This window comes from Nymphaea colorata, chromosome 5, assembly GCF_008831285.2.
Source record: "Nymphaea colorata isolate Beijing-Zhang1983 chromosome 5, ASM883128v2, whole genome shotgun sequence".
In the NCBI taxonomy this organism is placed as follows: Eukaryota; Viridiplantae; Streptophyta; class Magnoliopsida; order Nymphaeales; family Nymphaeaceae; genus Nymphaea; species Nymphaea colorata.
The window spans coordinates 24,891,188-24,918,470 of record NC_045142.1 but is presented as its reverse complement, the minus strand read 5'-3'; the positions used below and the strand labels follow the sequence as shown (position 1 = coordinate 24,918,470).

The window sequence follows — 27,283 nt, the reverse complement described above, 5'->3', positions numbered from 1 at the left end:
CTTGTCATTGTTGATGATTATTCTCGAGTCAGTTGGGTATTCCTTTTGAAGGAAAGGTCTGAAGTAATTTGTATTCGCAAAAACTTGATTATTGAAATAAAGACTCAATTTGGTTCTGTGGTTAAGTGTATCCGCACTGATAATGCTCTTGAGTTCAAATCATCTATCTTAGTGACCTTTTATGCTGAAAATGGTATCTCTCCCCAATTTGCTTGTCCTGATACCTCACAACAGAATGGAGTTGCTGAACGAAAGCATCGGCAACTTCTAACTGTTGTTCGTACCCTCATGCTTCATAATCATGTACCACATGCATACTTATGGGGTGATGTCATACTCATGGCTTGTTACCTGACCAATCGTTTGCCATCATCCTCCATTGACCACAAAGTACCAATCAAACTTGTTTATCCCAATCGAAGCTTGTTTTCCGTTCCACCAAAAGTTTTTTGTTGTACCTGTTTTGTTCACATTCTTGGGCCTAAACGTGATAAGCCATTAAGTGTGTGTTCATTGGCTATCCTCGAAACCAAAAAGGGTACAAGTGTTTTGATCCGGTAACCCACAAAGAGTATATCAGTGCGGATGTCACTTTTTTCGAGTCTCAGTCTTACTTTAGTCATACTTCTGCATCATCTGAAGTACCATGTCCTATCCCTTTACCTATCCCTCCTATCCTGTTGCAATCCTTTTCATCTCCTACTCTAACTATGAATAGGTTTCAGGATCCTCCATTGGTCTATACTCGACGACAGGACCCCTCTCATGGTCGACCATCAGACTCCTCTCAAGATGTGAGCTCCACTGAAGTAAGTATACCTGATGTTGTTCCTTTAGATGATTTGCCTATAGCTCTACGCAAAGGCAAGAGACAGTGTACCATGCATCCTATCTCTCACTTTGTTTCCACTGCCCATCTTGATGATAACTTACAACAGTTTCTGAAGGCTATGGTAGTTCATACTGCCCCAATTTGTTATCAACAGGCCTTACTAGATTGTAAATGGCGAACAGCTATGCAAGATGAGATGGATGCTCTCGTACAGCGTGGTACCTGGGAGTTGGTTGATCCACCTAAAGATTGTGACATTGTTGGTTCCAAATGGGTATTTACAGTCAAATATAATTCAGATGGGTCATTAGAGCGAGACAAGGCTCGATTAGTGGCTAAAGGATACACTCAGACATATGGGGTTGACTTCTTTGAGACGTTCTCCCCAGTGACACGATTGTGCACTATTCACCTTATTATTTCTGTTGCGGTACACTCTGATTGGCCTATGTATCAGCTTGATGTGAAGAATGCTTTTCTGTATGGTGATCTTGAGGAGACTGTATATATGCAGCAACCACCAGGGTTCGAAAAACAGGGGGAGTGTAGGAAAGTGTGTCGGTTGAATAAGGCTATCTATGGACTTAAACAAAGTCCGAAGGCATGGTTCCAAAAATTATCAGAGGTGGTTTCACAATGTGGATTTTAACGATCTCCTTTGGATCATTCCCTATTCATCAAGAAGACCTCCACAGGTATAGTTGTCATGATAGTTTATGTTGATGACATTATCTTGACAGGTGATTGTGGTCGAGAAATATCTACTACAAAGGTTTTTCTTCAAAAACATTTTGTCACGAAGGATCTTGGTCACTTGAGATATTTTCTTGGGATTGAAGTTGTGGAAAACAAAAAAGGTGTAGCATTGTCTCAAAAGAAGTATGTCCTTGATTTACCGCAGGACACAGGGATGCTAGGGACCAAGCCGGCTAATCTCCCTATGAATTCACGTATTCACCTTCATGATGATCAATCAGAACTAGTAGATTCCTGATCTTACAGGTCTCTCATTGAAAAACTACTTTATGTTACTGTAACAAGGCCAGACATAAGCTTTGCTGTTGGAAAATTAAGCCAGTTTATGGAAAAGCCTAGAAAAGTCCACTGGGATGCGGCGTTGATGGTGTTGAAATACCTAAAATCATCCCCAGGCAGAGGCCTCTTCTTTAAGAAAGGTGAATCTCTTGATGTTGTTGCTTACAGTGATGCTGACTATGCAGGGTCTGTTGATGATAGAAGGTCCACAACTGGCTTTTGTGTCTTTGTTGGGGGTAATCTCATATCATGGAGAAGCAAGAAACAAAATGTAGTCTCTAGATCAAGTGCAGAATCTGAATATAGAACAATGGCTCAAACGACGACTGAGATTACGTGGGTTAAATCTATGCTAACGAATATGAGTATTCATGTTCCTCTTCCTATGAAAATGTATTGTGATAACAAGGCAGCCACTTATATTGCAAACAATCCAGTATTTCATGAAAGAACTAAGCACATTGAGGTGGATTGTCATTATATTCGTGATCTTATAAAAGAAGGTGTGGTGTCTACAGTTCATGTAGCTTTTGAAGACCAAGCAGCAGATATGTTTACTAAAGCTCTTCCGATTGGTGATTTCTCTAGATGTTGTGACAAGCTATGCTCCAGCTTGAGGGGGAGTGTTGAAATTAGAAAGTTTGGTTTTAAATGTGGTAGTTATTTGACTATTTAAAAGTTAGGGTTCCTTTTTGTCTTTTTACTGTTTTATTTGTCCTTCTCTTGTAACTGCCTCAGCCGTGCCCTAATCTCCCTTTAAGTAGAGATTAGAGCACGAGATGAAATATATTTTTTTCCGTCTCTCTCTCTCTCTCTCTCGTTCTCCCCTTCTTCATCACGTAACAATTTTCACTTGAAACAAACCACATTATGCAAAAAAAAAAACCTAAACAAAAGGATTACCAAGCAAGATGTTGGCGACTGTGATGTAAAATTCACATCCCAAGCTCACAAATAAACATGAAAAGCACACCTTTTGCCCTATGTATAAGATTCTACAGGAGTTTAAATATCAATAGGCTGAATGTGTTCCATGTAAACATGGTTGATTACAACGTTTTGAAGATCATACATGTGTCTATTGATATTGTAAAAGGTAATCAAAAAGAAAGAGAGAGCTGGTCAGACCAACCCAAATAGAAATGACTGTCTGTGAATGGATGGAAGGGACTTATAGTAGTGATGCTCATCCAAAGCTCCGGGAAAAACCAAAATATATAAGAAATGAGTTAAAGTAGTCTCATGACTCTCATCTGAAATTGAGTTGACCAAAAAAAAAATCAACAGTCTTTAAAAAATAATTCACATATAATCTACAATTTTAGCACACATAAATTGACATAGAATTGTCTTTTCTGAACAAGGTCAAAGAATTTTAGAAACTAGAAAATTTTCAAATTCCTTACAGAATAGCATTCAAATATTGTAAAATATTCATAGATTCAAAATATTTTGAATGTAAAAGTCACATCCATAAAGTAGATTACAGAAAAATAAGTGAAAAAGTATTAAAATGAAGGGACTGACCGTACCAGTGGGAAAATAGAATTGGCTAAAAGCATGCATGTGTTCGTTTTTCCAACCTCCCTTTTTCTTTACTTATTTAGGCAACACCCCTCCCCAAAAACACACACAATTTTTCTATCTTTCATAGATAGAACTAAAGGGTCTGGAATTTGAAAGACAGAGAGATTAGTTCTTAGCATGCCTCCAAAAAAAGGGACGGGAGGAAGGAAAACTAAACTGCGTAAACATTTCCATGCTATCAAATGCACATAGTCATTAGTCAATAGACCCAATACTTATTGCTTTACAGTAACAAACTAACAAAACTTGAGAAAAAATATTCCTCAACAGATGGCTTTGAAATTGTTTGCTTGACAACTTTGAATAAATGACCTGCTTGAGATACTTGTTAGGAAGCCTAAATTGATGACACAAGAAAAACCCCATGTTTCCAACAAAAGTGTTTCGCAAAGGCTTAGTTATCATTAAAGAGGAAAATTTCCATTTTCTTCCTGTTCTCACATATAGCAATCACTGATGGTTGCTTCAAACAAACCTTATTAGGAGTTAAGTGGCAACAAGGTTCATGTCAATTCATCCTGACAATCAAATGACAATGTCCTCAACAAAGGGACGTGACCACATACTTCTGCAACATCACCTAATTTTTTTTCCTATGCACAGATAGAGGTATCTCTCTTATAGGGAGAACTACCTCAAACTCAATCCATCTCTTGTTGTTCGATGGCACAAAGAACCGAGAAGAACGGAGGTAATAAAGCAATAAACGAGGAAGTGGCTAGGAGAATGGCATCCCAAAGGCAATCAAGACAACTGAGGATTACTAGGTGAAATGATAACCAAGGAAAATCCTGGTGGAGCTGATGCATGTAGATGGGGCAAGAGTAACTATAATAGCAAAAGGGAAAAAAATTTCCACAAAAACCGAATTTAGAATGCCAAACAAAACATAGTTGCAAGAATATTGATTTCTGCTTTACATTGCCTCGTGTCATATGAATTATATTTTGTGAAGGCTTCCTTTAATAAGTACTTGAAATGGACCTACTTGCCTAGTAGTAGATGGGACAGCTGCATCTAAGTGAATTAGACCTATGCACCCATGTGCACATTAATATGTCAAGATTCAACAGCAAATTAACCCAGGATCCTTATCAAAGCAAAACATAGTGGAGAAAGGAAGCAAATTCAAGAGGACACAAAAGAAAATTCCAACAAGAAAACGCATGCTACTAGCAGAAGAAATTAGAAAATAAGATCTAATGCAAACCTGACTTGTTGCAGCAGCATAGATTTTTTCTTCAAATCTGACAGCAATTTTATTAAGTTCAGAAAGTCCTTCGGGACCCGAGATTGGTAAATGTTTTTTTAGTGTATCCATTCTGTACAAGGCAAACACATCCATGTTATTCAGTCGGCATCCAAAGGCAGCCAACGAACAAGTAGATGCTAATAAAACAACAACACAAAGTAAGGATGTAACATGTTCTGATCCGAACAATCTGAACGCACCGAGAAATGGATTCTATCGAATTCAGCACATTTAAACCCCAGAAAAAGCAGGGGAAGAAAAAAAACCAAAAACCATAGCCCAACCTTTGCGCATCCCTAAACAAATCGGTAAGCAGACATCCCTCACGTCAGGACTATTCACTACAATCGAACTTAACGGATCACCAATAGTTCATCACTTTCATCCATCCTTGAAGTCAAAATCGTCTCGTCAACAAACAGAACACAGTTTTTTCGAGGAAATTCATGGAACCGATCTCTAACTCAAACAATTTAGAAACAAATTAAACACATTCGTAGCTAGGGGATGGTGGCGGTAAGCATCATAAAGAAATTAGACACTTTCAGTTTCAATAACAAATAGCCTCCTCCTCCCCCACCCCACCCCCCAAACACACACACACACCGAAGGCGAGCGCGCGCGAGAGAGAGACAGAGATAGATTATTCAAACACTGCTTCATCATCTCTCCCAAATCAAGCAACAGAACTCAAATGAATCCATTCTTGCCACGAATTATAAAAAAAGGAGGAAAAAGTGCCCAACATCTCAGCTAGCCAACACAGACACGAAAGGTGAAGAAATCTAAAGTTGATGACGCAAAGAAATCGAACTTGCTTACATCTTGTTGACAATCCTCTGTCGGGACTCCGTGGATAGCTCGGACCTCCAATCGCCTGATGCCATCCCCGGATCTCCTTGTGCCGGCCTCCAACCACTCCCCTCCATAGTTCACCGCACCAACAAGAACTCCACCGACCAAAACAAAGGAAAGAGAGCGAGAGAGAGAGAAAGAAGGAAGGGCCTAAAATTTTCCCGACTTACTATACTTTTTCCTCCTGCCAATCAGCAGGAACAAGCAAGAAAGAAACGTCCAAATATCCCGCAATATAGGGACCCCCAAATTCCCTCCCAACTCCACCTCTCTCTCTCTTCTGTGTCTGAAAGAGAGAGAGAGAGAGTTTCAGCTGCAGAAACCCTAAAGCCCCCCGACGATGGTAGCGACGATGACGATGATTCTGACGCGAAGAAGAGAGCTCCCAAGAACCATCTGATTTTTTTGGCTCTCAAGGACCAATTGATTTCACTTTTAACCATGAGGAGTGCATCAAGGATTCGAGAGTGAGGGAAGCATCCGATCAGACTTTCGCGACTGTGGTTTGGTGGAGGTGCGGAAATTACAAAAACCCTGCGAAACTTTTCACTTATTATGAAATGTGGCACATTCTTTCTTATTGTCTTCGACGGACGCTTTTCCTTTAGATCTAAGAAATTTTCAGTCTACAAAACTATGGGATCGAGTAATAAGTTATCCTGATTTAACTTTAAATTACTTCAAATTATTTTCCAATGTTTTCATTTCATTTGATTAAACTTTTCTATACATAACCTTCTCATGCTTAAATGCTGATTTCCATGCATTATAATTTGATGGGTATTTTTGTCATTTTGAAATTGCATTTTTTTTATACCATCTTTACGTGCTCTTGTACTTACCGTTTTATTGGGTTTGCGCTGGGGTCATGTTCGGCCGAGTAGACTCTTGTATTTAATTTGTTTAGGATTTTTGGTTTTAGATTAAGCCTCAAGAAGATCTTGGGAACTTAGGACGTCATCGGGTTCGGACTTATCTAGCCCAACCGGTGCCGATCTTAACAATTGGTATCAGATGGGTAGTCGACATGGGTATTTTGATTTATTAAATCAAAATATCTAAAGTGCAATTATGGAATGGAAGGGGTCAGACTTTATATCACCTGGAATTTTAATCATCAAAAAAAAAAAATTTTTTGCCCCGCATAAATGTTCAAACCCTTTGTTTATTTTCATTGTATGCAGATTGTCATATATTATTGGATGCTGATCATTGTTAGGGGTGTTTGATATACCCAGAAACGTGGAATTTTAAAATTAAAATACTCGTTTTTTAAGAAATTAGAATTGTTAAACAAACTAGGTATTTTATTTTCGAAATTAGGAAACTGAAACCTGAAATTTGATTCTATTTCAGTTTGTCATGAATTATACTTTTAGAATTTTCATTCTTAAATTAAAATTCCAAACCATCAAACGCCCTCAAAAAGTCTTCAATTTATTGTGCTTTTCAGCTTTTGGCAACAATTTATGGCGGTTTTAACAACTGATTTTAAATTTTATAGTCATTTGGCAACATCAAACAACTTCCAAGATTTTAATACTCATATTTTAAATTGAAACAATGTAAAACAATTATTTTTATATTATAAAGCACAGATACTTGACATATATGTCTCTCTACCCCTAGAATAAATACTTAATTGTATAAAGATACCAAATTAAACAGTGTGGTAAAAAAATCAAGGACATTAAATCAATAATTTGATGTCAAATATCCTTTTTCCTTTTTTTTATTTTTTTATTGTTGACTTATGGATAAACGACATTGGGTTTGGAGAATTCGTCTATACTTAAAACCCTAAATACTATTCTTCGCCCTTAGAAAGGTGTTTGTGTCTTTGATATTCAAACCAGTGACTGGCTGCTTACCAATTATAGGACCGACGAGGCACAACCTTATGTCAACAGCCTTGACCAAGGGTGCAAGCATAATTATTTTAATATTAAAAGCATAGTCATAATATCGTGATATTTTTTAAGACATCATAATATTAACCAACGAAATAAATAAAGAAAACAAAAGATGAAAAATATTGAGATATAAAAATGAATTTATCGGGATTTTTTGAAATTTGTAATTATTTTTTTCTCTCTTTTTTTTTGTTTTTTCAACCTTTGTTTCATTGTTTTATTTCATTTTGTTTTAGGCATTTAACATGACATCTTAAATGTGACAAAATGCTTCTTAATTTTTCATTTATCGTAAAATATTGACTTTTTATGTTTTAAAAAACTTTTATTTTTTTAATTAAAAAAAACAACTTTACCCTGAAAAAACCTTGTCCATAAAAACAAAAGAACGATATTTATGGCTATGACTAAAAATACGAGTAATACAAAAATACAGGTCTTTACCAATGTAAAATAAAAAAATAAAAATGATAGCAAAAACATCAATAAAACCTTTACCGAATAATTTACTGACGTGAAATTAAACATCAGATATTGATATCCGACTACGGATCTCCTTGAGCTCTCGTGTTTTATCATTCATTCAACCCAAAAAAAAAATAATAATGAACATAATGATTTTTTTATTATTATTGTTGGTTCATGAGTTTGGGACCGATTGATTTATGAGCCAACCTTTCATTACTTGCGGTGCGGCATTTTCGATCCCTGCGGGTTTTTGTAACGACCACAATAAATGTAGACCCGCCATGTTAAATAGCTTAAAAATCATGGCCCTTTTGGAAAATAACAAACATGTTTGGACTTTTTCCGAAATAACGCGAAAAAAAATGGCTGTTGAGTGTTGGCCCCCGCTACAAGAAACGACAAAAAGCTTTTGCTGACGTCGAACTTTCAGCTGTGTCATGATCGTTTGTCTCCACGTGCACAACACGTTCGGGATGCGTTTGACCCCATCTGGATCGGGTCACCGGGAAATATTGTCGACCCGAACTAGATTTAGATCCAAAGCTCTTATTTTCATTTTCTTTTTTTTTTAAAAAAAAAATATGAATTAGACGCATGGATAAAAACCCGTTCAAGATTGGATATTAAAATGTTAAGGGTCCGAGTGAATCGGATCGGAATTGGCCATTGGTTACAGATAATAAAAGCAAATTAGTAATTAAAAAAGCAAAATTAGAAAATATTAAAAATAACAAAGGGAGTATGACTATATAGGGTGGAGCTAGATTTTTTTTCTTGGCAGATCAAGATTTTTCTTAAAAGAAAATCAGAGAGACCCACTATATATATATATATATATATATATATATATATATATATATATATATGAATCGGCCAACAACTCAAATCAATTTGCCACAAAATTCAAGCCGATTTCAACTATTTTTGAAGGTTTTTGAGTATCTATCTCAAGATCTTTCAAGGCATTTCTCCATCAAATTGACTTATCATACAAGACTTTTAGAGTTCTAATAAAGTTGGATATATTTCTCAGTGGAAACATGCCAAGGGGTCGGTAGGGCCCTGGCCCCCTTAAATTAAAAATAAATAAATATACATGTAAATTAAAAAAAATATTTATCTTATATAAAAATTTTGAAATATTATATATTGACCTTTGTTGAAATTTTGAAATTATAATTTGGCCCCACTCATGAAAAGATTCTTGACTCCATGTGCAAACAAGAACTTCAAAAGTTCTACCTGCACATAATGGAGGGTGTCAATTGGGTTCTTCAGTTCATGTCCTTGATTGTGACAATGATGCATGAAATGTCTAAAAAGCATTAAGGATAAAGTTGATGAACAATAATGAAAGCTATATGTGATTTATAGGAAGCATGCAAAATTAGGGTTTCAAAGAGGTCATCTTCAGTCAAAATCAGATCCAGTACAAGAGGAAATGACAAAACCTTATGAGAAGATGCCACCTAAGGCTGGGAATTGGGCTGGACCGTTGGTGGGTACCCGGTACCCATCCTGACTCGAACCCGAAAAAAAGGGCATCGGGCAGTCCCGATATGCTCGGGTGGGCCTGATAATTATTATATTTTATTACAATTTTTAATATTTAGATATTATTTTATATTAAAAATATATAGATTGTAGTTTAATCAGGCGGGGTTTGGGCTTGGGTTTCGGGTGATGAGCAGGGCTCAGACCTGGATTTCAGATGTCGGGCCAGCCCAATGGCCAGGCTTAATGCCACCCATTTGCAGTTTTTTTTTTTAAAAAAAACTTTTTCTTTTTATATAAAACTATGATTTAAGATTTTCCTTTTAAATTTTTCCTTCTGGTCATGGGACATATGGTCGAAGAATATTGTTAAGAAAGGAAAAATTAGATCTTGATATATTTTAGTAGAAAGTAATCACATGACAGTAAAAGAAAATATTTTTGTTTATCATTAAAAAGGAAAATGTTTTGAAGCATGGTTAATGGTGGCTGAGGTTCTTGATTATGTCTAAAGTTTTGAAACATGTTCCCTGAACTTTTATAAAGACTTTGAGATGTCAATAAATCCAATTTGGATCTGAAATCCGTTCAAACTGCTCCAAGAAAAATTGGGTAGTGGAAAAAATTGAATATCAGATTAAAAAATGGACCGGATTCAGATTTTAAAAACAACATCTGACCACATTCACATTCAGATTTAACTTAAGTATCCAGTCGGTTTTGAATCAGAATTAATTTCAAACAAATATTCAATGTCCCTATATTTTGAAAGCCGGTATGAATATTTTTCGTCTATATTCGAATCTGATTCGAATCTGAATATGTGAACATCCAAAGAACGACATTGTTAATTGAACATATAATTCAAATATGATCGTTTGACATCTCTAATTTTGACAAAAAAGGTGCAAGGTGGAATTATGGAGATTCAATGATCTTTTTTTTTTGGAATTTAAAACACGACCGTACAAGAAGAGGTAAAATTTCAAGAACCCATGTGATATAATGTCAAATTAAAATCTAAGCGCAGTGATAGAAGGAAAAAATGAGATAAGTGGTTGAAACGTAGGGTGAGCTGCTTAAGTGCCCAAGTGGAAGAAAAAGATTTTTTAATTCATTTTTGTTTTTGTATATTCTTATTTTTCTTTATTATTCACTGTGTCTGTCCGTGTGTTCTTTTTTTTTTTTTTAAACTTTTGTTGGTCACTTTTAATATTCATTGCCTAAGATCACATAATGCCTTTACTAATAAAACGATTATTAATATAAGCCGTAAGTCACAAGGAGCATAACATATCTGGCTAGAATTTATTAGATAACCAAAGTTTTTTTTTTTCAAGGGGGAAAAGTGCCAAGAAAATTTTGCACAAAGTCTATTATGTTTTCTCCAATTTCCACATGCACCAAATGAAAACATTCATTGGTGAAATTAAACAAAATTTCAGAGGGGGAAGTGGGGGCATTTGCCCTCTCGGCCCCTTGGCTGCGCCCTTTCTGTACATTCGATCAACACTAGGCACCAACGCAGTCCAAGACCCTTGCAAACAGAACGAAGAGTGACAAACTTTTTCCTTATTCATCAATTGAACATAAAAAAACATGTCAAGACAAAGGCGGAGGTAATGTCAAAAGTGTCAGTCAGTCATAAATATGGTGATTTGCTCCTGTTTCTAAATATCATGATGTGGCTTAGCTGAAGATTAATGTGGAAAAGCTATTAGAATGGAAGATGGTTATCTGAGTTTATGGTATGAAAGATAAATGAAAGTTGGTTTACTACTGATTTGGGGTCTACATGTTATGAAGCACCTAACAAAGCAAAGTTTGCTCAATTTGGGCAGCCATCTTTTCAGAAGCGCAGATACATGCTCATAATAGCTCGTACTATTGTGTTGGAATCAAGAAAAATCATAACAAAGTCACTAAGATTCTTAAAGGACGACGAGATGCATCACCGCCGGTTGACGGTGACATTGAAGATTGGTTTTCCCAAAGCTGTAAGGCGCAGAGTGCTTCATGCAGTTAAAGATAAGAAAAAAATTGCGAAAAAATTACCACCCATCTTTTGAAGGTAAATATGCACCTTTTTATAAACAACATATTATGAGAATTTACATACACATACACCTTTTTATAAACAACATATTATGAGAATTTACATACACATACACCTTTTTATAAACAACATATTATGAGAATTTACATACACATACACCCTTTTACATGACTCAGATGGCAAATTATTTTTCTACAAGAGTCATGTTTCTCCATCACTTCACCTTGGACACAGCACTATCCAAATATGTGAACGGGAAAAATACTGTGGCAGTCTTTTGTAGGGCTCCATACACACTTTTTTCACGGATAATGAGTACAGTACATTAATTATCCCCTTAGTCCAAACAAGAATGAGAAACCGGTAATATGAAGTAAGCAATCATCATAAGGATCATAACCGCTCTGTCCAGTCATCCCCACCAAAATCTGAGATATTTATCTGCAAAAACGCCACTGGCCATTCTCAACTCTCCTACAAGTTGGGCACTGCATTGAAGCTTTTGCATTGAATGCTGAACCAATACAATCTGAAAAATAATAAAGCTTGGGTCAAAAAAAAAAGGAGGGAGAGGCCTATCCTCAATTAACATTTGTAGGTCAAAAAAGACTGGGGACGACTCTTTTGTAAAAAGAATAGTGGCGTCAAATCTACCAATGGTGCACAATTGCAGGCCAAATTACAAAGGCTTTCCAGGCTAAGAAGTAGTATAGCACTTAGCAGAAAGCAAACAAAAGAAAACAATAATAGACAAAATATGCAACAGACCCAAAGTCAAAGCCCAGTTCTATAGCACACGTAGACATTTGTCAAAGCTGAAAGAAACACATATCTGAAATACATAGACATGAAGTACGGTCAAGGTTGAATCTCACCCAAGTACAATAGGGGCAAACACCTTGCAACTATCAAGCAGGCTGAAGTTATCACATACCAAGTAGAGTAGGGGCAAACACCTTGCAACTATCAAGCTTCACTGGAGGTAAAGTATCTAAAACTTGTTTATCTTTATTATAAATATGATTCCTTATGACCTAAATACCTACAGACCTTCAAAGGGAAGAAAACATGGTAAATGTATTGCTGAAATTAAGTAAAATATCCAAACAATTATGCATCCTGTGTAATGAAATAAAAATATCTAATTCATCCCCCAACTTATCCAGAAATAGTCAGTCAATAGGTCAATGATCTGTCAAATATGCATTTCATCTCATATATGAAATTAGGTAACCTGCAAATCTGCATGATATATCATAGATCAGAAGGTATACATTAACAAAATATTCATAATTGCAAAAAACAAAATATTAAGGATTTACACCTTTTTGCTAAGGCTCTCCAACTGAATCATTGATGATGCGGACCAAACTAGAAATACTTCGACAAAGATAAAGATTTAATGAGCTGGATGCACTCAATTTTTTTCCCCCTATATCAGAAGGTATACATTAACAAAACAATCATAATTGCATAAAACAAAATATTAAGGATTTACACCTTTTTGCTAAGGCTCTCCAACTGAATCATTGATGACGCGGACCAAACTAGAAATACTTCGACAAAGATAAAGATTTAATGAGCTGGATGCACTCAAATTTTTTTCCCCTATAGAATCTTGAATTTGTATGACTTTATCCATATATTTAATGAATTTCACTAACTAAACAATAACAACACCAAGTATCAAAGGCACATTCAGTTGGAAACAATTAGCACTGCACATCAAGATAGTACCAGCATTATTGATACATACCACTCATGTTTACACTGGGACTGGGTCACCATGCCAATGTTGCACCTTCATCAGGTGCTTCACTTTTATCCAGCTTACCAACTTCATGTGTCACCTATGATTAATACAGTTAACCAGTGTTGAATGTATCGTACGATATGTACCACCGCTTTTTAAATTTGATACACCACCTGATCGCAAACAGGTGGTGTATTGTATGTGTATCGCATGTATCCTGCGATACACAACCTGTATCATACGATACAAGGCGATACACCCTGTATCGCACGATACATGTCTATTTTGAAAAATATGGGGTTAAAACCATCCTTTTTCAAACTAATTTTTAAAACTTGCCTCCTTCATTTCTGAACATATCCAATAGTTGAAGGAAAGGGGAGATTGTAAAAATTTTCAAAAGGAATAATCAGTTTCACCATGAAATCGTTAATTTGAGGGCAGATTTATGCATGGATGATTGATTCTTGTTTAGATAGAGAGGATTTATATCTTCTACGAAAGATGAAAATGAGAATGAGATGATAAAGATTATGCATGAAGCTGTTTTTTCATTTGTTACTTGCATTAATATTGAACAATTTTGTCTTGTGATGTGATGTATAGTGTACGCAAAACTTGGTTTTTGATGTGTCATGGATTTTATGAGTTATTATGTAGATCAACTTATAAATTATGTTCCATGATGTCTTAGTTCATTTTGTGTTACTATATGTGACCACTTATTAATGTTTGTGAAGTAACTTCATACCTATAATAAGCCTGCGGTTGTGCATAACATGTTTTTTCATTAAAAAAACATAATTTTTATTTTTCTTGATTTATCTGATTTTTCTCTATTTTTTATTTTTGAATTAAAAAAATAAATCTACGAACACATACGATACATTACAATACAACGTATCTATTAGATGGACTGATACAGCTTACGATACGCCTTTTAGAACATTGTAGTTACCTACAAACGTGCACATTAGACTTATCTTTAACTTGAGTTTGGTATGTTGAATGAGTAACAAATTCATAAGTTCATTAGTTTAGTCTTGCAATTGCTTGGTACGAACAATTTCTAAACTTTGTTTTGCTTTTAATATCAAAAGACAATATATATATATATATATATATATATATATATATATATATATATATATATATAACCTTAGACTTCATTTGGCTTGAGTTTGGTATGGTTAATTAAATGTGTCACAAATTCATTAGTTTAGTCTCAGGAATTCCTTTGGTATGTACAATATTTAACTTTTGTTTCACTTGTAATATTAAAATATCTGCGCTCATACCTGCACTCGCACACATGCGGCATGATTCAAACAACGGTCCATTAGTGACAACATGGCGGATCACCAAAACACAGTGACAGAGCTACATGCAGCCCACAGGGGCCTGCAAGCTCTAAATGTAAAATGGACTTGGGTGCTGGGTCCAGCCATCTAAGATGCCCTTGCCGGTCCCACGTGCACCTTAGTGAGAAATTTGTGGCACCACAACTGCCAAAATGTGATATGCCATTGCCATTCCATTTCATAATTTAGACACGCAGAACTGACTACATCACAAGCATACGATTTATCTCTGCATTATTTGCAGATGAAACAACGCGGTTTCAAGATGCATAATATGAAATCTTCAAGCTCCTTTATCCAGTTACCCATGAAAAATGGCATCCATGTACACGTGAAACCCAGTTACAAACCTAAAATGTCATTAAGGGCATAAGTTATAGGTATTAAGGAATAAAAAATTAACATATAGTAGTCAACAATCATAGAAGCCAGTGGCTGCCGACATTAGTCCCTGAACCAAAGTGGCAGGGCTGCCAATTTGGAGAATCAGCCAATTCACTGATTCAGGTGAAATGGCCAAAAATCATTTTTCAAAGAATAAATGAAAGATATAAAAATTAATTAAAATATTAAAATATTTTAAAAATTAGACAAAGCTGAGACGTGGCATCATTAAATTGGCCATCAAATCAGTTTTCCACCAACTCAATTCGAATCGGCGGACTCAGGAAGTATCTGACAGCATGCTATTAACAAAAAACAAGCCCATGTTTCTATTAGAATAAAACAGTAAAATATAATATAGAACATCTTTTCAAAACCTATAAAACAAAAGTCCTTTAGAAATCAACAATATGAATGCTATGGCTTTAGACGATCACTTAACAAGAACAAAATTGGAACTTGAACTCCTCTCCTAGTTTCATACCTCTTTACACTACCACAGGAAGGAACAATATAGAAACACAACTGAAAACTTGAATCCAACTTCTTGTTCTGCTTTTTCTTACAACAAGAAGAATGGTAGCTCAGAGAAAATAACAACAAGGATTATTACAGGTTCAACTAGACGGCACTGAAGTTACAGAAAAAAACTGCAAGATCAGACAGTCAAAATTGAAGTTCATCTACACAACAAATCAAGAAATCACATGATGGAAGCAATACATAAACCATTAGAAACACATGAAAAGGAACTCAAAATTTTATTGCTTATGTGAGTGCAAATTCCCCAACGGGATACAACCCCCACACAAAAGGACAAATAACAAGTTTACCAGAAAATATATAAGAAAAAGAAATCTAGTTACCAAGATGGAATTGGTGACTGCATCGCAGTTTTGCTGTTGATCTATCTCCATTATCCATAACTGGATCCAAACAAATTGCGCACAAGTTCTCCTCTTCAACAGCACATGACATGCGACATTTCTTCTCCTTCCCCATGACATAAGAACAGGAACGTTTTAGGTTTTTCGGTTGTTGCACTGCTGCTTAACCAAACGAAAAGGAAGTTATTTAAAGTATGTATGTACACTACTTCAAATAAACACATACCTGCATAATAAATATTTATGCCAAAATTCTTCTTTAGCTTCTAACAGAAAAGGTTTATGTTTGTTAATTTAGCAAGCAGGTACCTGGATCTTGTGAATTTTGGATGCCAGCAGCAGAGTTTGTTGCCAATGGATTCGTATTAGAAGATTTTGATTCCATAGGAAGCAGTTTGAGAGTTATTTTCCGCACATAATCAGGCTGGAAAAACAGATTAGGGATAGTATAAATAAAATAATTTATAGTCCAAAAAAATCCTTGAGTAATTTTCAGCATTAGGAAAACTGCAGGTGAATTAACCAAAATGAATGGATATATATATATATATATATATATACACGCACACACACTGAATGGTACCCACCATGCCCACTATCGCGTTTCTTTCATGAAGGTCAGGTGGAGCTGACCTATTTATAAGGGAAATAGCAGGCAAAGGTAGATGCCATTTTGATGGAGCACCATTGTCTCTCTTTCTTCTCCTGATATATATATACACATATGACGAGCAGCACCAGCCCTCTAACGTAGACTGGCCAAACAATCCCTTAAAAAGTCAACCATATCAATGTAATCCAATGATCACAGATGCCATTGACATTCTGAGAAGTGAGAATACAGTGAACTGTCATCTCCATCTTTGAAGGTGGCTGAGAGCAATGGGATAAAATTAAAGTATCTTCATAATATCTCCAGAAATGAAAATGTCACAATATTATCCAAAGATGTTTCCGAAAATAGTTCTAGAGATTTCCAACAAAATGTACTTTTTAAAATTCTTTAAACATGTGATTCCTACTTTTGTTTGTGTATACTTTCAAAAAGTTTTTCCACATATTTCTTTGTCTTTTTGCAATCAAAATACTACATATCCTTATTATCTTATAATTCATTTATATTTTTCAGGTGATAAAGTTTCTGATATTTTCACTTGAAACTAACCACATTTTGCAAAAGAAAAAAAAAACTCCTAAAAAAAAGCATTACCAAGCAAGATGTTGGTGACTGACGTAAAATTCACATCCCAAAGCTCACAAGTAAACATGAAAAGCACACCTTGTGCCCTATGTATAAGACTCTACAGGAGTTTAAATATCAATAGGCTGAATGTGTTGCATGTAAACATGGTTGATTACGACATTTTGAAGATCATATATGTGTGTATTGATATTGTAAAAGGTAATCAAAAAGAAAGAGAGAGCTGGTCAAACCAACCCAAATAGAAATGACTGTCTGTGAATGGATGGAAGGTACTTATATTAGTGATGCTCATCCAAATCTCCGGCAAAAACCAAAATATATAAGAAATGAGTTAAAGTAGTCTCATCTGAAATTGAGTTGACCAAACAAAAATCAACAGTACTTAAAAATAATTCACATATAATCTACAATTTTAGCACACATAAATTAACATAGAATTGCCTATTCTGAACAAGGTCAAACAATTTTAGAAACTAGAAAAATTTCAAATTCCTTACAGAATAGCATTCAAATATTGTAATATATTCATACATTCAAAATATTTTGAATGTAAAAATCGCATCCATAAAGTAGATTACAGAAAAATAAGTGAAAAAGTATTAAAATGAAGGGACTGACCGTACCAGTGGGAAAATAGAATTGGCTAAAAGCATGCATGTGTTTGTGTGTCAGTTTATTTACTTATGTAACCAGTTTCACTATGAGACTCGTTTATCCAACCTCCCTTTTTCTTCACTTATTTAAGCAACACCCCTCCCCCCAAAACACGCAATTTTTCTATCTTTCATACATGGAACTAAAGGGTCTGGAATTTGAAAGACAGAGAGGTTAGTTCTTAGCATGCCTCCAAAAAAAGGGCCGGAAGGAAGGAAAACTAAACTGGGTAAACATTTCCATGCTATCAAATGCACATAGTCATTAGTCAATAGACCCAATACTTATTGCTTTACAGTAACAAACTAATGAAACTTGAGAAAAGATAGTCCTCAACAGATGGCTTGTTAGGAAGCCTAAATTGATGACACGAGAAAAACCCCATGTTTCCAATAAAAGTGTTTCACAAAGGCTTAGTTATCATTAAAGAGGAAAATTACCATTTCTTCCTGTTATCACACATAGCAATCACTGATGGTTGCTTCAAACAAACCTTATTAGGAGTTAAGCAGCAACAAGGTTCATGCCAATTCATCCTGACATTCAACGATAATGTCCTCAACATAAGGACGTGACCACATACTTCTGCAACATCACCTAATTTTTTTCCTGTGCACAGATAGAGGTTTCTCCTTTATAGGGAGAACTACCTCAAACTCAATCCATCTCTTATTGTTCAATGGCACAAAGAACTGAGAAGAACGGAGGTAATAAAGCAATAAACAAGGAAGTGGCTAGGAGAATGGCATCCCCAAGGCAATCAAGACAACTGAAGATTACTAGGTGAAATGATAACGAAGGAAAATCCTGGTGGAGCTGATGAATGTAGATGGGGCAAGAGCAACTATAATAGCAAAAGGGGGAAAAATTCCCACAAAAAGCAAATTTAGAATGCCAAACAAAACATAGTTTCAAGAATATTGATTTCCGATTTACATTGCCTCGTGTAATATGAATTATATTTTGTTAAGGCTTCCTTTAATAAGTACTTGAAATGGACCTACTTGCCTAGTAGATGGGACAGCTGCAACTAAGTGAATGAGACCTATGCACCCATGTGCACATTAATATGTCAAGATTCAACAGCAAATTAACCCAGGATCCTTATCAAAGCAAAACATAGTGGAGAAAGGAAACAAATTCAAGAGAACATAAAAGAAAATTCCAACAAGAAAACGAATGCTATTAGCAGAATAAATTAGAAAATAAGATCTAATGCAAACCTTACTTGTTGCAGCAGCATAGATTTTTTCTTCAAGCCTGACAGCAATTTTATTAAGTTCAGAAAGTCCTTCGGGACCCGAGATTGGTAAATGTTTTTTCAGTGTATCCATTCTGTACAAGGCAAACACATCGATGTTATTCATTCGGCACCCAAAGGCAGCCAACGAACAAGTAGATGCTAATAAAAAAACAACACAAAGGAAGGACGTAACATGTTCTGATCTGAACAATCTGAGCGCGCCGAGAAATGGATTCTATCGAATTCAGCACATTTAAACCCCAAAAAAAACAGGGGAAGAAAAAAACCAAAAAACCATAGCCCAACCGTTGCGCATCCCTAAACAAATCGGTAAGCAGACATCACTCACGTCAGGACTATTCACTACAATCGAACTTAACGGATCACCAATAGTTCATCACTTTCATCCATCCTTGAAGTCAAAATCGTCGACAACTTTCTAAGCGCATCGTTAACAAACAGAACACAGTTTTTTCGAGGAAATTCATGGAACCGATCTCTAACTCAAACAATTTAGAAACAAATTAAACACATCCGTAGCTAGGGGATGGTGGCGGTAAGCATCATAAAGAAATTAGACACTTTCGGTTTCAATAACAAATAGCCCCCTCCTCCCCCACCCCACCCCCCAAACACACACACACACACACACACCGAGCGCGAGCGCACGCGAGGGCGCGACAGAGAGTGAGAAGGAGATTATTCAAACACTGTTTCATCATCTCTCCCAAATCAAGCAACAGAACTCAAACGAATCCATTCTTGCCATGAATTATAAAAAAAGGAGGAAAAATGCCGAACATCTCAGCTAGCCAACACAGACACGACAGGTGAAGAAACCTAAAGTTGATCACGCAAAGAAATCGAACTTGCTTACATCTTGTTGACAATCCTCTGTCGGGACTCCGTGGATAGCTCGGACCTCCAATCGCCTGATGCCATCCCCGGATCCCCTTGTGCCGACCTCCAACCACTCCCCTCCATAGTTCACCGCACTAACAAGAACTCCACCGACCAAAACAAAGGAAAGAGAGCGAGAGCGAGAGCGAGAGAGAGAGAGAGAGAGAAGGAAGGGCCTAAAATTTTCCCGACTTACTACCCTCTTTCCTCCTGCCAATCAGCAGGAACAAGCAAGAAAGAAATGTCCAAATATCCCGCAATATAAGAACCCCCAAATTCCCTCCCCACTCCACCTCTCTCTCTCTCTTCTGTGTCTGAAAGAGAGAGCGATAGAGAGAGGATGTGTCTGTGTGCGTGGGTGAGTTTCAGACCCCCAACGATGGTCGCGACGATGACGATGATTCTGACGCGAAGACGAAAAGCTCCCAAGAACCATTTTGATTTTTTTTTTTGGCTCTCAAGTACCAATTGATTTTATTTTTAACCCTGTGGAGTGCACCGACTCCGATAGTGAGGCAAGCATCCGATCAGACGTCGCGTCGCGGGTGTGGTTTGGTGGAGGTGCGGAAATTACAAAAACCCTGCGAAACTTTTCAGTTATTATTAAATGAGGCCCAATCTTTGTTATTGTCTTCGACGGACGGCTTTCTTTTTAGATCTAAGAAATTTTCAGTCTACAAAACTATGCGATCGAGTAATAAGTTATCCTGATTTAACTTTAAATTACTTCCAATTATTCTCCGATGTTTTCATTTCATTTGATTAAACTTTTCTATACATAACATAACCTGCTGAGGTTTAAATGCTGATTTCCATGCATTATAATTAGATGGGTATTTTTGTCATTTTGTAATTGCATCTTTTTTTTTTCTATACCATTTTTACCTTTATGGAGGGAGAAAATTTCATTTAGCCAACATGGGTATTTTGATAATTTTAATTGTTACAAAAAACGTGTACAGGTATGATGGTAAAGTTATATATCTTAAGAATAAAATGAAAAATTTTAAATATTTAATAAATCTTAAAAATTAGAAAAAATTAAAAAATAATAAAAAACAAAAAAAAGATCAAAAACGGCAAAAAAAATATAATACGATATTATACCTATTTTTTTGTTTTTTGGCATTTTTTCACATTTTATACAGCTGACTTGTTTTTCACGTTCTATACTCGTTTTTATTGACAATGATTCTAACTCATAACATATTATGAGCCGCAATCAACAACAATGTTGTCATTCAAGTTGAAGGGTATGTCTGTAGGTTTCGGATCAATTTTGAACATCGACAAGGCAAAGTGGAGCGCTTCACCTTCCACCAAAGACATGTCACCATTTTATTAAATAACCCAACTTTAAGTTAAGAGTTTAGATTACATGTGTATGATTGCAATCCTAGTAATGTAAAACTCTAAGGTTATGTTTTGAACTCTTTGATTTGGCAGTGTGGGTTTCATATTCAGATCAAGCAATAAAGAACTTATATCTAAAGTGCAATGTTCTTAATCAATCAAAAAACCTTTTTTTTTTTTTTTGGTGCTGCATAAATGTTCAAACCCTTTGTTTATTTTAGAAGGGAATTGAAATCAAAAGATTGTCATATATTATTGGATGTTGATCATTGTTAGGGGGTGTTTGATATACCCATAAACGTGGAATTTTAGAATCAAGATACTCATTTTTTAAGAAATTAGAATTGTTAAACAAACGATGTATTTTATTTTCGAAATTAAGAAACTGAAACCTGAAATTTTGATTCCATTTCAGTTTGTGGATGAATTATACTTTTGGAATTTATGGTGGTTTTAGCGACTAGTTTGAAATTTTATAGTCATTTGGCAACATCAAACAACCCGAAGATTGCAATACTCGCATTTTCAATTGAAACAATGTAAAACAATTGTTTTTACATTATAAAGTAGATATACTTGACATATATGTCTCTCTACCCTTAGAATAAATACTCAATTGTATGAAGATAACAAATTAAACAGTGTGGTAAAAAAAAAGGACATTAAATGAAATCAATAATTTGATGCCAAATAGCTTTTTTCCTTTTTTTTTTTTATTGTTTACTTGTCGGTAAACTACATTGGGCTTGGAAAATTTGTCTATACTTAAAACCCTAAAGACTATTCCTCGCCCTTAGAAAGGTGTTTGTGTCTTTGATATTCAAACCAGTGACTGGCTGCTTACCAATCGTAGGCCCGACGAGGCACAAGGCAAGGGGTCAAGTATAATTATTTTAATATTAAAAGCATAGTTATAAATATATTTATATTTTTTAAGACATCGTGATGGTAACGAAATAAATAAAGAAAACAAAAAATGGAAAACACTGCGATATATTTAAAAACATAAAAAAATGAATTTATCCTGATTTTTTAGAGATTTTTTCTTTTTATTTTTTTTCAACTTTTGTTTCATTTTTTTTAGGCATTTAACATGATCTCCGAAGTGTAATACGATACTTGTTATTGCTTGTTTCCTTGGCACGTTGACTTTTTACTTAAAAAAAAAAACATTTATTTTTAGAAAAAAAAAACAACTTTGCCGTAAATACTTAAAAAAACCTTTGTCCATGAAAACAGAAGAACTGTATTTATGGAAATACCAGTACTACAAAAATACAGGTCTTTTCTATTGTAAAAAAATATATGAAAATCAATAAAGATAGCAAAAACATCAATAAAACCTTTACCGAAGCATTTACTGACGTGAAATTAAACCTCAGATATTGATATCAGACTAAGGATCTCCTTGAGCTCTGATGTTTTATCATTTATTCAACCAAAAAAAAAAAAGAATATCATAATAATTTTTTGATTATTATTGCTGGTTCATGAGTTTGGGACCGAGTCAATTAATTATGAGCCCACCTTTTATTACTCGCGTCCTTCTCGATCCATTCATGATCTAGATTTAGATCCAACGCTCTTATTTTCATTTCCCTTTTTTTTAATATATACATATATATACATGTGAATTAGAAGCATGGATTAAAACCCCGTTCAAGATTGGATATGATATCCAATCCTGGTTGGTAAATAACAAGAAGTTAAAATGTTAAGGATCTGAGTGAATGGGATCGGAATTAGCCATTGGTTACAGATAATAAAAGCAAATAAGTAATTAAAAAAAGAAAAATTAGAAAATAGATCAAGATTTTTCTTAAAAAAAAAAAAATCAGAGAGACCCACTATTTATAGATATATATATTTTAACTTTTAAGGGCCTAAAAATTCAAGCCGATTTCAACAACTTTTGATGTTTTTTTGAGTATATGTCTCATCTTTTAAGGCATTTCTCCATCAAATTGACTTATCATACAAGACTTTTAGACTTTTAATAAAGTTGGATATATTTTTCAGTGGAAACAAGCCAAGGGGTCGGTAGGGCCCTGGTCCCTCAAAAAAAGAATACATGTAAATTAAAAAAATATTTATCCTATATAAAATTTTTGAAATATTATATCTTGTTCAAAATTTAAAACTATAATTGATACCTAACCCAACTCTAACCTGGGCTGGCTTGAAATGTTATGGGGCTGGCCCGAGTGGGCACTATAATTATTATATTTTATTACGATTCTTAATATTGACATATTATTTTATATTAAAAATATATAGTTTGTAATTTAATCAGGCCGAGTTCGGGTTCAAGGTGACGGGTAGGGCCTGACCTGGGTTTCGGATGTCGGGCCGGCTCAATGCGCAGGCTTAATGCCACCCATTTGCAGTTTTTTTTTGTTTGTTTAAAAAAGCTTTTTCTTTTTATATAAAACTGTCATTTAAGATTTTCCTTTAAAATTTTTCCTTCTGGTCATGGGTCATATGGTTGAAGAATATTGCTAAGAAAGTAAAAATTAGGTCTTTGATATATTTGAGTAGAAAAGTAATCACACGACAGTAAAAGAAAATAATATTTTTTTTTATCATTAAAAGCAAAATGTTTTGAAGCAAAATAATATCTTAAAATGTTTTGAGATGTCAATAAATCCAATTTGGATCTGAAATCCGTTCAGACTGCTCTAAGAAAAATTGGGTAGTGGGAAAAATTGAACTTCAGATTAAAAAATGGACAGGATTCAAATTTTAAAAATAACATCTGACCGGACTCAGATTCAACTAAGTATTCAGTCAGATTTGAATCAGGTTTAATTTTAAACAAATATTCAATGTCCGTATGTTTTGAAAGCCGGTTCTTTAATACATTGTAGTGCGATTCACGTTTAGTTCAATGATCTTTTTTTTTTTTTTTGGAATTTCAAGAACCTCTGTGATATAATGTCAAATTAAAATCTAAACGCAGTAGTGATAGAAGGAAAAGATGAGATAAGAAGTTGAAGCGTCGCAGTTGTGCCTAGGCACTCCCTTTAAGCCTCAAGTGGCCACCCTTTGAAGTAGGCTAAGCCGCATAAGTGTCCAAGTGAAAGACAAAGGCAGAGGTGATGTCAAAATTGGCAGTCATAAATATGGTGATTTGCTCCCTTTTCTAAAATATCATGATGTGGCTTAGCTGAAGAATAATGTGCAAAAGTTATTAGAATGGAAGATGGCTATCTGGGTTTATGGTATGAAAGATAAATGAAAGTTGGTTTACTATTGATTTGGGGTCTATATGTTATGAAGCACCTGACAAAGGAAGGTTTGCTCAATTTGGGCAGCCATCTTTTCAGAAGCGCAGATACATGCTCATACTAACTCGTACTATTGTGTAGGAATCAAGAAAAATCACAACAAAGTCAACTAAGATTCTAAAAGGACGACGAGATGCATCACCGCCGGTTGACGGTGACATTGAAGATTGGTTTTCCCAAAGCTGTAAGGCGCAGAGTGCTTCATGCAGTCAAAGATAAGAAAAAATTGCGAAAGATTAGCGTTCGATGGCAAGTTAGATACAGATACACCTTTTTATAAACAACATATTATGAGAATTTACATACACATACACCTTTTTACATGAATCAGATGGCAAATTATTTTTCTACAAGTGAAACAGAAGAGTCATGTTTCTCTACCACTTCACCTTGGACACAGCACTATCCAAATATGTGAACGGGAAAAATACTGTGGCAGTCTTTTGTAGGACTCCATACACACTTTTTTCACGGATAATGAGTACAGTACATTAATTATCCCCTTACTCCAAACAAGAATGAGAAACATGTACTATGAAGCAAGCAATCATCATAAGGATCATAACCGCTCTGTCCAGTCATCCTCACCAAAATCTGAAATATTTATCTGCAAAAACGCCATTGGCCATTCTCAACTCTCCGACAAGTTGGGCACTGCATTGAAGCTTTTGCATTGAATGCTGAACCAATACAATCTGAAAAATAATAAAGCTTGGGTAAAAAAAAAAGGAGAGAGAGGCCTATCCTCAATTAACGTTTGTAGGACATAAAAGACTGGGGACGACTCTTTTGTAAAAAGAATACTGGCGTCAAATCTACCAATGGTGCACAATTGCAGGCCAAATTGTATAGCACTTAGCAGAAAGCAAACAAAAGAAAACAGTAATAGACAAAAATATGCAACAGACCCAAAGTCAAAGCCCAGTTCTATAGCAGACGTAGACATTTGTCAAAGCTGAAAGTAACACATATCTGAAATACATAGACATGAAGTACGGTCAAGGTTGAATCTCACCCAAGTACAGTAGGGGCAAACACCTTGCAACTACCAAGCAGGCTGAAGTTATCAGATACCAAGTAGTAATTCTATAGAAAGCATCACTGGAGGTAAAGTATCTAAAACTTGTTTATCTTTGGTATAAATATGATTCCTTATGACCTAAATACCTACAGACCTTCAAAGGGAAGAAATCATGGAAAATGTATTCCTGAAATTAAGTAAAATATCCAAACAATTATGCATCCCGTGTAATGAAATAAAAATTTCTAATTCATCCCCCAACTTATCCAGAAATAGTCAATCAGTAGATCAATGATCTGTCAAATATGCAATTCATCTCATATATGAAATTAGGTAACCTGCAAATCTGCATGATATATCATAGATCAGAAGGTATACACAAACAAAACAATCATAATTGCATAAAACAAAATATTAAGGATTTACACCTTTTTGCTAAAGCTCTCTAACTGAACCTTTGATAACGCAGACCAAACTAGAAATACTTCGACAAAGATATAGATTTAATGAGTTGATGCACTCAAATTTTTTTCCCCTACAGAATCTAGAATTTTGCATGATTTTATCCATATATTTAATGAATTTCACTAATTAAAAAATAGCAACGCCAAGCATCACAGGCGAATTCAGTTGGAAACAATGAGCACTGCACATCAAGATAGTACCAGCATTATCGATACATACCACTCATGTTTACACTGGGACTGGGTCACCATGTTAATGTTGCACCTTCATCAGGTGCAGGTGCTTCACTTTTATCCAGCTCACCAACTTCATGTGTCACCTATGATTAATACAGTAGATTTCACTTTAACTTGAGTTTGGTATGTTGAATGAGTAACAAATCCATACATTCAATATTTTAGTCTTGCAATGGCTTTGGTACGAAACAATTTCTAAACTTTGTTTTGCTTTATATATATATATATATATATATATATATATATATATATATATATATATATATATATATCTACAAAACCTTAGGCTTAATTTGGCTTGAGTTTGGTATTGTTAAATTAAATTTGTCACAAATTCATTAGTTTAGCCTCAGGAATTCCTTTGGTATGCACAATATTTAACTTTTGTTGTTTCACTTGTAATATTTAAATATCTGCGCCCATATCTGCACTCGCACATATGCGACATGATTCAAACAATGGTCCATTAGTGACAACATGGCAGATGACCAAAACGCAGTGGCAGAGCAACATGCAGCCCACAGGGGCCTGCAAGCTCTAAATGTAAAATGGACTTGGGTGTTGGGTCCAGCCATCTAAGCTGCCCTTGCTGGTCCCAGGTGCACCTCAGCGAGAGATTTGTGGCACCACCACTGCCAAAATGTGAGATGCCATTGCACTTCCATTCATAATTTAGACACGCACAACTGACTCTCTACATCCCAAGCATAGGATTCAGCTCTGCATTATTTTCAGATGAAACAACTTGATTTCAAGATGCATAATATGAAATCTTCAAGCTTCTTATCCAGTTCCCCATGAAAAATGGTATCCGTGTAAACGTCAAACCCAGTTACAAACCTAACATGCCATTAAGGGCATAAGTTCTAGGTATTAAGGAATAAAAATTAACATATAGTAGTCAAACAATCAATAGAAGCCAGTGGTTGCCGACATTAGTCCCTGAACCGAACTGGCAGGGCTGCCAATTTGGAGAATCAGCCGATTCACTGATTCAGGTGAAATGGCCAAAAATCATTTTTCAAAAAATAAATGAAAATTAT

At 35.2% G+C, this 27,283-nt stretch overlaps 1 protein-coding gene across 9 annotated transcripts in view; it reads right to left on the bottom strand.

Moving 5' to 3' along the window:
* Nucleotides 1–27,283, bottom strand: part of LOC116254949 (mediator of RNA polymerase II transcription subunit 15a-like) — a 54,052-nt gene that overhangs the window by 15,181 nt on the left and 11,588 nt on the right. The window contains exons 1-3 of one of the 9 annotated variants that reach the window (XM_031630621.2): nucleotides 19,856–20,331; nucleotides 18,959–19,070; nucleotides 16,187–16,301 (exon numbers count right to left, since the gene is read on the bottom strand). The exons of 2 other annotated variants lie outside the window; for them this stretch is intronic. In XM_031630621.2, the coding sequence (XP_031486481.1) occupies nucleotides 16,187–16,301; nucleotides 18,959–19,070; nucleotides 19,856–19,962 (334 nt within the window). In that variant the 5' untranslated portion in view covers nucleotides 19,963–20,331. Of the gene's footprint in view, nucleotides 1–4,664; nucleotides 4,777–5,528; nucleotides 6,011–16,186; nucleotides 16,302–16,464; nucleotides 16,703–18,958; nucleotides 19,071–19,855; nucleotides 20,332–27,283 lie in introns of those variants that run through there. 6 more of the 9 variants (XM_031630622.2, XM_050077774.1, XM_031630623.1 and 3 more) reach the window with 6 other exon arrangements.